Source organism: Strongylocentrotus purpuratus, unplaced genomic scaffold, assembly GCF_000002235.5.
Source record: "Strongylocentrotus purpuratus isolate Spur 01 unplaced genomic scaffold, Spur_5.0 spur5_scaffold_16, whole genome shotgun sequence".
NCBI classification, from domain to species: Eukaryota; Metazoa; Echinodermata; class Echinoidea; order Camarodonta; family Strongylocentrotidae; genus Strongylocentrotus; species Strongylocentrotus purpuratus.
Genome location: NW_022145601.1, coordinates 3,897,346 through 3,909,751, shown reverse-complemented (window position 1 = coordinate 3,909,751; position 12,406 = coordinate 3,897,346). Strand labels below are relative to the sequence as shown.

Sequence of the window (12,406 nt, the reverse complement as noted above, 5' to 3'; positions counted from 1 at the left end):
ACCATCCAGTAAAAGGGTCTGAAAATCAGACTATTACTTAGGTGATTGCAATCACTTAAGTCGATTCGACAACTAATGGTCGTTATTTTCCCACAAAAAGCCATTTTCAAGCCCTTTCGTTTCGGTTCTTTCAAATACCGTTGGAATTAAACCTTGTCATTTATTTTGGCCTGTAAATGGGACATAGTACCTTTAATCACCTTCATGCTATTGAAGGCAACAAAATTTAGGATATGAAATCGACTTATTCAATATAACTTAGATTTGTACCGAGTAAACGGAGAAAAGATATTCCTTGTTAGCTACGCTGTCAAATTCAAATAGACAAACGGGCCATCCCCATCGCCCTAGAACGATGACACGAAATTGTTAAAATTATTATTATTGTTAGTAGTAGTAGTAGTATGAGTAGTAGTAGTAGTAGTAGTAGTAGTAGTAGTAGTAGTAGTAGTAGTAGTAGTATTCGGCAAAGACAACATCGAACAAACGTTGAATATTATACGATAAAGTGTGAAGTGAGTCTCATGGATGCCGGGAAAAGAAAAGAAAAACATTGACTAAATAACTGTAAACAGAAGGTCTGCTATTTACATCCAAGTTTCTTTACATGAAAAAGCACACAAATGCACGATGCAAAGACTTATAAATTGCAATTATAATATAAATAGATATTGCCGCTCTGTGTAGACGTATTGTAGTAAGGCACCAGGGGAACAAAATATATTGTACACATAAACCGAGGATTGTATGTACGCAGGAACCTGAAGAGGGCGCTGTGCAACTAGCGTAAACAATGGCTACAACTAAAACGAATCCTCAATGTTTCAGATTGTAATGAACTGCAGAAATGTTCAAAAGTGATTGAAAAATGCATACCATACAACTGAGATACCAATTTGTCCTCCCTACGAGCGGTGTAAATACTACTACATAACACCTACAATAACAAAAAAAATCATGTAATTTCATGTAATTTGACGCTATTTAAAAGATATGAATAAGGAATAAAATCATATACCCTGTCATGATTAAAAAATATAACATTGGTATGTCGACATATTGCAGAAATGGAGAACCAAAGATTGATAAACAAATTAAAACCAAATAAAATGATTTTGGCAGCTATTCCAATAATATCGATTGGTAAATGGGTACCTGGTAGGAATTTATTCCTTGAAATGCTAAAGCGCCATATGGCATCCGTGCTAAAGTCAGGGTAATAATCGGGAGCGCCAGGAGGGTCAAATCTGACTGACATGAGCGCTATTTACCGTTTGAGACATTTTCCAAGACATATTTTAGTTATGTTATATTATGCATTGATTTTCTCCCATGTCAATTATTGTAATATTGCTTGGTCAAACAATCATGATTATTTTATTACTAAACTATTTGTTTTGCAGAAAAAAGCCATAAGAATAATTTCTAATTCACCATATCATGCTCATACTTTGCCAATCTTTTCCCAGTTAAATCTCCTAAATGTTTATGACATTAATAGATTGAATATTGCAATACTTATGTTTATGTGTTCTAGAGGCTTATTACCATCTCCAATTACATCAAAATTTATTTTAAATAGTAACATACATAATTATAATACACGTAATGCTGTTGAATACCATCTGCCAAAAGTTAGAACTAATATTTCAAAGTTTTTATAAAGGTCCTCATCTATGGAGCACGGTTCCAAACCATCTAAAGAATCAACCTTCCCTAAATAGTTTTTAAACGTTCCTTCCGATTGTTTTTATCAAATTTGTACTCAACAACCTGAATATCATAGTATATATATATATATGTTATTTTTTTTGTATAATGTTTTCCTTTTCCGTTTTACTGTTTCTACCTGCTTTCTTTTTCTTCTTAATGTTATGTTAATTACGTACTTGTTAAGGGGTCAACGTTTAACAAGGCTAAATGCTCTTTTTTGTTGACCCCTCATTCGACATAAATTTTCTTTCTTAAGTAGTTTCCTTGTTATTTTTATTGTATTCATATTATCTGTAATGTTACCCTTCTACATGTATTTATATATTTCTCTTTTTTTTTAATACTCTGTATGTATTGTATATGTTTTTTATGAAGAATGAAATAAATACCATACCATACCATACAAGAACCCATTATTATTATTATTATTATTTCTGTTTTTATAATAAAACCTTTCTATAAAGGTCTTACAAAGGAAACAGACAGTTTGCCTCTGTAGGCGTTTATAGATAGGTTCTACACTTGACAAAACCTGAGTGGAGATGGATGTGTTCTTAATGTCAATGACTTCGGGAGGTTCAATACCCTCTTCCGATCTTATTATGAGCAACTTAAATCTGCATTTACCAATATGTCCGCCAAAGACTTTAAAGACACTTTTTGGTTTTGGTTTTGTTGATTCTGTTTTCTCTCTTTTTTTTCGTAATACCTGCCTTAATGAAAACATCCCTCCCAATGTATCGGTGTCATTCAACTAATAAAAGGCTAGTACACTTTTAAACGATAATGAAAATTGATTTATGCCTTTATAAAGTCCATTAAAAATTGGCAAATATATCTATCTTCATCTTTCAAAAATCCGCAGGCAAAGAAGTAATAACTATAAAACTCTTTAAAGTCAGTTATTGGTGTCACTGACACAATGCAAGCTGTTAAACAAATTGTTTTAAATGTTTATCATTTGTCTAGAAAGAAAAGAAAATGAAATTCCGTTGGTACTTCGCGAGGAAGGCATAAAAGATAAGGGACAAATCTGGAAGTTCTAGATAAAACTGTCTTCAGAGTACTACATTTATCATTTCCCCCGTTTGTTTCTGCAGTCGCCATTCTTGGTCAAGTATTTCAGACACGAAACCTTCATATTTTAAAATGGCCAACCCTGCATTCTGTGCTGAAGTAAAGCGAGTTCAGTGTAACACTAGCAATTACATGTGTGTATTTGTGTTTATGCTGTTATTCTCGTTTGTGGAACCGGAAGGAGAGCAGTGTCCAACATCATGTAAATGTTCATCTGCCTATGTCAACTGTCACAATCAACTACGTACCGAGGTTCCGACTGCCAACATATCTCTTGAAATTAGGGGAATCGATCTATCTAGAAATAACATTCGTATGATCCAGACGGAATCCTTTCCAAACCTGACCAGCCTACAAAGATTGAACCTAAACCGCAACGCCATATCTATTATTGAACCACATGCATTTCAGCACATGTCGGCTCTTACCATGTTGTACCTGTCTAACAACCTTCTGACTGACCTGAGTTTTATGAGCCTTCTCCCGAAGATCTCCTTGATCGCGGCATCAAATTTAATCCAGTCATTGGTTATCAAGGATTCTCCCTTTGTGGGTTTCGATTCCCTTGACCTATCCCTCAATTTCATAAGATCTTTTGTAGACAGTCGTGTTGTCATCACGGATCTATCTGCCGATTCATGCGGGATCAGGGTTTTTGACATACCAGAATCCCAGACAGCGTATACTGTGCGTACGATCACCATGAGAAACAACTTCATCAGGTCTCTACCAGATCTAAGTGGTCTCCCCCGCCTTGAGCTTCTAGATCTGCAAAACAACCTCATCCAAAGAGCTGCCCATGTTATACCACAAAAGCTCAAATCTCTGTCACTTGACAACAACCCACCCAGCTCTCTTCCGAAGATCAGGCTTGGCAAAAGCCTCACAGTGCTCAAGATAGGTAGAAATCGCATTGAGTCACTTGTTGGGTTTGGTGACACTGACGCATTAGAGATCCTTGACTTGAGTAACAATTCCTTACAAGACGTATCCCACATGCCTATAATGGACGGACTTAAATACGTAATGCTTTCCCATTGCGATATTCATGGTACACTAGAAGTTAACAAGACAATATTCCCAAGCCTCGTATATCTTAACGTTGCGTACAATGATATTACAAATATTTCCGTACTAGAAACAGCGCGTCCGGATGGGGTGGGTCTAAACTATGCTGTCATCGATTCTGTCTTCGCTTTAAGACTGAATGGGAATAAACTCAGTGATCTTAATTTTCTCAAATCTTTTCCAAATATAAGAACCCTTGAAATGAATGAGAACGATGTGTTGGCATTCAACCGACACAACCCCACATTATTTCAACAACTGCAGTTGGTTACTGTATATCTTCAACATAATAAGATATCTGAGGTGGAACGATTCCGGAATATTACTGACTTGCAAACTGTTTCACTTTCCGATAACTACATTGCTTACGTTAGTCCAACTGCTTTCCTGGGGTGTAATAATTTAAGAATACTTAAGATGAATAATAACAGATTAATTATATTGCCAGCTTTATCGCAATTTTTAAATTTGATAATTCTCGAATTGAGAAATAATAAAATACAAGAAGTTTTTCTTAATGATCTGGAGTTCAAATTCTTAACTTCAATTGATCTTTCTAGTAATGGGCTGACTAACATTACATTGAACGGCAGTCTGGCTCTTACCGAGGTCCTGCTGCACAACAACAATTTGTCAAAGTTTGACATGTTGAATAATTTACCAAGATTATCTATTGTGGATACGAGTTACAACCAGATATCCAACGTGAATACTCGCGAGTTTAATTCGAACACAGCAATAACATGTGTATTTGATGGAAATTTGTTGCCAGTTTTAGTTTTACCGTATACATCCACCGTTCGATTTCTTTATGCCCGAAAAAATAGAATCAAAAACTTAACGAAAATTGTCCCTTCTGCGCAACATTCCGTGGCAAACGCTACTACTGACCACTTGGCGTGTAGGATAAAGAACTTATATCTCGATTCGAATTTGATTTCATACCTACCCTCGTTCATATTCGAAGGTTGTGATCAGCTCACGACCCTCTCCTTGTCTGATAATCCTATCAGTGTAGTTGAGATGAGCGTATTCCTGAATCTCCCTCAACTTGTATCACTGGCAATATCGCACACACTGATTCATTACATGCCCTTTGAACAATTGCTCTCCCAAAGTAGGAACATGTTTCATTCGCTGTACATGGATAATGTGACCCTCTTCCATCGACGTGATGCCAGCAACGAACCACTTAATCTCACGTTGGCAATTGACAGGGAACTATTCCTACGATACAACTCCTTTATCACCATTCCATTAATTAAAGCGATGCATGTTGCGGAACTAGATCTGTCATTTAATAACATCAACCTACTGGAGCGAGATTCTTTCAAGTTGACACCAAGAATCTCGTATTTAAATCTCAAGGGTAATGCCATTACAAGCATACAAATGCATGCACTGAGATTCAACGTGCACCTTGTCTTGGTAAACCTCGAGGACAATCACCTTCAGGTCATCGGCCATGAAGCACTTGTGAAGATGGGCCACTTTGAACTCCTGCTCGGTAACAATGACCTTGTCAATATCTCACCCCTGACCCTGCCAGAAGTCTCTCGTTCCATCTCTTTCGATCCCAATCCTTGGCGCTGTGACTGTTCCCTGCGTCCATTGTACAGATGGTACATGCGATCCAACGAAAACACGTTGACCTGTTGGACACCAATACATCTTCGAGGAAGGACCCTTGCCACACTGACGGATGAGGAGCTATGTCCGCTGATCAGGAACGTCAGCAACGAAAATGATATTTCTGGTGAAGTAGCGCCAGATATTGTAAGCAATGGGGTAAAGAAACTAGAGTTAAAGAAAAGTATTCAAATCCTTGCAGGGGTGCTGTTTATTTCGAGATTCCCTGGGCCGCGATTCGTGCAAGGTTGATCCTTCTAAAACCTACCAGTGATACAAATATGACGGTTAATGGAATTCAAGAAACAAGCCTCATTGAAAATGTTAAAGTCTTCTTGTATCTCGGTATCGTGTGCTATCTTTAACCTTCAAGGTAGAGTATGTCGTAGGGAAAGGGTGCATGTGAAAATAATTTTCAAGATACAAATACAAAAACTCAGTTCTTGATCTAGCTGCTGCAGCCTCTCGTGAAAAAAATGGTTTACTAACATATTCAAACTTGATGCATACTTTTTAACAAATGTTGTTCTTGACAATGAATTTTTCAGTAGAAAATATGTAGTTTAGTGGTGGGGAAAATGGAAATAATAATTGTTATAATAATAGGCATTTCTATAGCGCCGTCTATCTAGAAATTCTATTTCGAGGCGCATTTATTACTACCCCGGCGTTAGCCTTGCTGCCGTATACAGTGCTCCAGCAGTTTTAAGGAATTAATTCCTGCCAGGTACCCATTTACATCACCTGGGTTGAGTGTGGCAAATGTAAATCAATGTAAATAATAACATGTACATTGATGTAGCCTTTTAGCTTTTTTTTTAATGTCGTTAATGTTTATAAATGTTATTGAGTACTCTTCATCTAAATTAATTGTGAAAGAAAACTTGTGGCACTTATTGGGAAAGATTGATTAAGTAGTACAGTAAGAATTGATGTAAACTGTTTTAAGATTTAGCTAAATAAATTGAAAGAAATTGAAGTCACATGTACTGCACACTGAAATGAATATAGAGACCTATATACATGTCTCAAGAAAGTTTGCTCACAATTTTTATTCCATTTCTTATCATAATTATTTGAGATATGAGGGTATTTTATGAGTAATCCTTTTCATGGATTGTTTCTTCTAGTGTATGCCTTTCCAACATGAGAAGAAAGAGAAAGTTCACAACTTATTTTATTAATTGCCAAAGCCATGGACCTATTACGTTTTTTGTAAATAATTTCAGGTAATAAAATTGGTCTCCTTCTGAACTATACTAGGCTGATTATTTATCTCTTTTTTCTTAAATCCGAACCGAACTGCAGTTGAATTGTTGTTGACTCGCACCAAGGTTATTGATACGGTTGTAATCCATATAGATGTTGCGTCTTCGCTACTTTTTTTTATTCATCAAGCATCGTTCGTTTATCCATGCACGGCAATTTGAAATAATCTTAAATACAAAAAACCAATACAAAGAAAAAAATGTAATTGGATTTTAAATGCATATATTATGTAGGGTAGGTGTAGTGAATTGGAGACCGTAGTGAATGGGAGACCACCAAGCTTGAACCCATCACTGTCTGTCTGTGTTGGCTCCAATATTGCTATAGCGCCATATGTGGCCGTTAACACTTATACTACTGCATATATCCAATTCATTTCGAAGACTACAATGCGTTCTTTCTCCGAGAAAATTGGCAAAATTGACCAAGATGAGCAATGTTGATCTTATATAAAAACACAATTTCACTGAATGTTGTGGTGTATGCAGAAATTTAGGGGGGCTCTTAAAATTAGTTTTAAAAGGAAGTTTATGAAGTGTGCCAACCATCACAGAAAACTTATGGCCATGGTGTGTTGTGATTGGGTGTTGCAATACACATTATGAATGGTATCTGATCAGAAACGTGTGTAGGCAATCGTGGACATCAGGTCCAAGATGGGGACCTACTTTCCACCAGTTGTTCATTTCATGTTGAAACATATTTGGTTGTTCGTGTCACCATTCTAATTTGAATGCATTTCATTTTAAGAAGTTGCTTCTATGCTGTAAGTTTGTTCAATGTAAAAGTCACATTGCCAGAACATTATTCTGAAAGTATTTAAACATAATTTAAAGCACCTTTATTACTGTAAACAAAAAACTACAGAAATATATTTTTTAATTGTTTTAAAATTACAGTAAGTTCATTTGCTGCATGTATCTCTTTCAAAAAGTGTTTGAACTAATTATAACAATTCCATTTTCATTCAAAATATATTTAAAATGTCTTGATTTGTAACTATCCCTTAATACCTACACATGTAGGTAATGAGAGACTTTTGGTGACGGCGTCATTAATCATTGATATCTTATTAATCAGTTACATGATGACCACAATTTTGTTGCCAAATAAAAAGAAGACGTTACTGAAGAGAATACAAATCTTTCTGTATGTGTAACATTTTTCATGTTTATGTAATTTATGCAAATGTGCTTAAAGATGAAATTGAGCTCTGGTCATGCGATTGCATTGCGAAAGAAACGGTGTGGAACCGACCAGAAAAGGTTGATCATCTAACATATAAGAATTTGTGTGTATTGCAAGGTTCTTGAATCATCAAAATGATAAGAAATTTGGCCAAGTCTTGGTAAAGTTACAAACACTGTACACAGAAAGATGTATATGGGACTACACGAACACGTGGCGTAAAAAGCCGGCCCCCCGATTTTTACGATGATACATGCATATTTAGAATATGAAGGCATTTGAAGAGCCATGCTTTTCAGGGAACATGTCTTATCTGATGTTCTTCCACACTTGCATAATAAGAATGAGTAATGCTCACAAATTATTTTTCACCTCTTCCCAGAACTCAACCTTCTCTTTAAGGGTCTCTAATTTCCAACACCTACCCTATTATGATGATGATATAATTGGAGCTGATTGATATTTAATGTTGTTTCATTTGATATAGGCCTAATTAAGTTATTTCATAGCTTCATTACTTTAAAATATTTTGTGTGCTTTATCATATATAATATGTCTAGTAATAAAGGTGATATAAGTTTTGAAAATATAACATGTTCATATGAAGAAAATGTTACATAGCGGTTGTAGTTTTGTTTTTATATATACTTATGCTAGTGTCAACATCGTCGTTGAATATATTATAGCGTAGTAAATTAAAAAAATAATTATTACAAATATCTTGTTTTTATAGAGATATACCATATGACTTAGTAAGGTGTTGATGGTATTGTCTTTCATAAATTGTAGGATACAGGATTTTCTGGTTTTCTGATTGCTTGACTCACTATATAAAGGATGAAATAGATACCAAGATATTAAAGTGTTATTGCATGTTTTTTTATTTTTTGAAAAGCTTCTACACTGTTGCTCATAACGGTGGAATATTTTTTTTTATCCCAATTCATGGAATTATTTTAAAAATAATTTAAAAATACTAGATCTAGATAATAGTATACAGTCTCAGATTTTATTGAATAATAATTTGCCAATATGTGTTTTGCGTGACTGCTAAAGCATGTATATTATGGTACTATGTTTATTAACTAGGGGACCTATGCCCTTAAGTCATAAATGACGGTAATGAGGATTAATGCCTCACAAAAGGGCACTAATATAGCACATCGACACGGTGTTGATCCTGGGGCCTCACAGTTACGAGGCCATTGCTTTGTCACTGAACCATGACTGTACGCAGCGGGGGCTATGGTAGGGGGCAGTTTCCATAAATTAAAAAAAAAACAGAAAATGCAATAAATTTTCAATAATTTATTGCATTCTACCCCGGTCCCCAAAATAAAAAAATCTTCTGTGTGCCCATGCCTTGAGCCATAATGCATGGCCGTCCAGAGGATTTTTCTATGTTGGGGACCGGGATAGAATGCAATAAATTATTGAAAATTTATTGCATTTTCTGTTTTTTTTTTAATTTATGGAAACTGCCCCCTACCATAGCCCCCGCTGCGTACAGTCACGGTTCAGTGACAAAGCAATGGCCTCGTAACTGTGAGGCCCCAGGATCAACACCGTGTCGATGTGCTATATCAGAGCCCTTTTGTGAGGCATTAATCCTCATTACTGTCCTTTATGACTTAAGGGCATAGGTCCCCTAGTTGATAAACATAGTAGCATAATATACATGCTTTAGCAGTCACGCAAAACACATATTGGCAAATTATTTTTCAATAAAATCTGAGACTGTATACTATTATCTAGATCTAGTATTTTTAAATTATTTTTTAAATAATTCCATAAATTGGGATAAAAAAAAATATTCCACCGTTATGAGCAACAGTGTATGAGGGAAAATGGTCTGTATCCAAATCTCGTTAAAGCGGGACTGCACTACTTGTAGCTACTTGCGCCTTCTATATAGCAAATAATGCCCAATTGGTGACCGCTGGTCCCCAATCATGATGATCTCCCTTTTCTTATTTTAATTGAGAGCTGATTTGATGAAATAACCACCTGTCAGTGACCATGCTGGATGGTTTAATCCCTCCTGGCCAAACTAGTGCAGACGGGATTTAAAGAGAAGATTGATTTCTGGTAAAGGAAAGAAATTATTTATTGTCTCTCTCGTTCTATGTATGTCGGTTTGGAGGAATATTATAGTAATATATCTCATAAAAATGATTGCTCTGAAATTGCTCCATCATTCGAAATAGAACTAGAAATAGCTGTATTTTCCATATACCTATTTCTTTGTGGAGTGTGTTCGACGGTCATTTAAATGTAGTCACTTGTTTTCACTTTGATTATTCCAAAACTTACACAGGACACAGTCTTATGTCAAACATAATTTTTTTGCAATGTAACTGTATGACTATAGTACTCACCTATATCTTTAAAATAGCTGAAGCAATGTGAAATATCATATTTCATGATGAATAGAATCACCATTAAAAATATTCTGTAAGAGTGGTGCGTGTGCGTATGAATACATTTCAAGAAGTGGGTCTAAAAACTATTTAAATGATATCATTAAAGGTAGCAGGTAAAAGGACAAAGACAAAATTCATAATGTTTACAGACTCGTTATCAGAGAGATTTGTATGGTCGATATCATCAATTAACTAAAATACAAAATATTGAAAAAACGTCCGTTTCCATAGTAATAACAGGTTGTGCTGTAATATCAACTGACTGGAAGAATAGATGATTACGGATGAATATTGTGCTCTCACGATTTCAATGAATTACACTTATCTAAATACTAATCATTCATTTCTCGTATGGGTTCTGGTGTTGGTGCGTACCAAAATGCGAAAGTTTCTATGGATTTTGTTGAGTACTTGTGTTTGGGTGTGTGCGCGGATGTTCTTTAGACGTTGGTGAAGGTGTTTGTGTGCGCGTGAGTGGGCGTGTGCGTGTGGTTTTTGGTGATTGTGCACGCGCATTTGTATGAGTTTTAGTGCGTGTAAATGTCAATGTGTATGTGTGGGCGAAGATACGTATTTGTGTGCCTTGTGTGTTTCTGAAAGTGCAGCGATTCACATTAAATATGTATTTCTCAAACTTGATATACACGTTTGAAGAGAGTGGATAATAATCCGTCGTATGCATTTGATGATGTGTGACAAATTATACGCTGACCATGAATTGCTGTCCATCACTCTTTCTTATACAAATAGTACATGCTTGCGAGTGCATTAGTTACATTGTCCGTCTCATTGTAATCTAACCAAATGCAATGTATATCACGAATGCACGAGCTAAAGACATGTATTATTTGTTTTATAAGATGGGTCTACCATATGAGTATAAAGTCGTGAAATTGACAGTTGTTATCACCACTAGTGTACTCTCCGTGCATATGGTAAACATTAATGCACGCACGCTTGATCCATTTCGACGCTTTCATTGACTACATTCTTGAACCAATTTTATAACATCCAATAACACATATCATGAAATAATATTCTCAATCCTTCTCTCCCGTCAGGGTATGATTGTTCTCTTGAATGTATGCCATGACATTTTCTTTTTAAATATTCAGAGTACAAATGTCCCTTTACGCAATTTGTGTATACATGGCCATGTGGTACCTCGATATTTATTTCTATACTGATGATAGCATTGCAATTTTTTAAACTTTATTATAGATATTATCACAACATAAGAATAAAACAAAACAAAAATGAAAATTAGTCAACATTACCAGATTACGTTTATATCAAACAGAAAATAAACGTTTATCATTGATTTTCGAAAGGAAAGGATATTCTAAAAGCTCAGGTACAAACAAGTCTCTAATTTTAAATCCACTAACAATTAAATGAACTCTAAATCAGCTCTCTTTCTAATTAAAAAGTCAATCCAGTTCAACTAATTATTTCTGAACAGTTGAACTTTACGAAATTGGTTTAGTTCATACACAGAAGGGCAAACTTTCTTTTTTACCATTTTATCATTAAAGCAATACTGTACTAGAAGCACTATTGCAAAATCACCTCTAGCTCCATATCAGGTCAGCTGTCGCAGTATGGTCCTGTAACTCGCTGCTACCTAGCTGCGCTATTGGTAAATATCGCATCGCGTTCTCGATCTGTCTGCGAAGTGGCAATTATATATTGTGTTACGCACCGTTGGCCAGTTGACCATGATATGGTACTTTGCAATAATCAGTAAGCTAGGGCAGAAAATGCATCAGATCAGTATCGCAAAATATTTACATTTCATAGACAATATACACTACAATTTCGCTAAATCTCTGAACAAACTATCTTTCTACTTCAACTTTAAAAATATATCTAAACGTATACATTTACATCCTACAAACCATATACTGAATATTGAAATGTCGTCAAAATTATGAACCAAGTTCTTTTCATAAGCAGTTGAACTTAAATAACGTTATAATTACGTGTATATAATACATTGCATAGACAAATTTGTACCAGTTTCTTTTATTAAACTCCTT

At 35.3% G+C, this 12,406-nt stretch overlaps 1 protein-coding gene across 1 annotated transcript in view; it reads left to right on the top strand.

The window, feature by feature from the left end:
• Positions 1-5,739, top strand: part of LOC115924812 (internalin I-like) — a 30,646-nt gene extending 24,907 nt beyond the window's left edge. Inside the window, exons 6-7 of the mRNA XM_030987663.1 lie at positions 3,392-3,757; positions 4,826-5,739. Of these exons, the coding sequence (XP_030843523.1) occupies positions 3,392-3,757; positions 4,826-5,739 (1,280 nt within the window). The remainder of the gene's footprint in view (positions 1-3,391; positions 3,758-4,825) is intronic.
• The last annotated feature ends 6,667 nt before the right edge of the window (positions 5,740-12,406 follow it).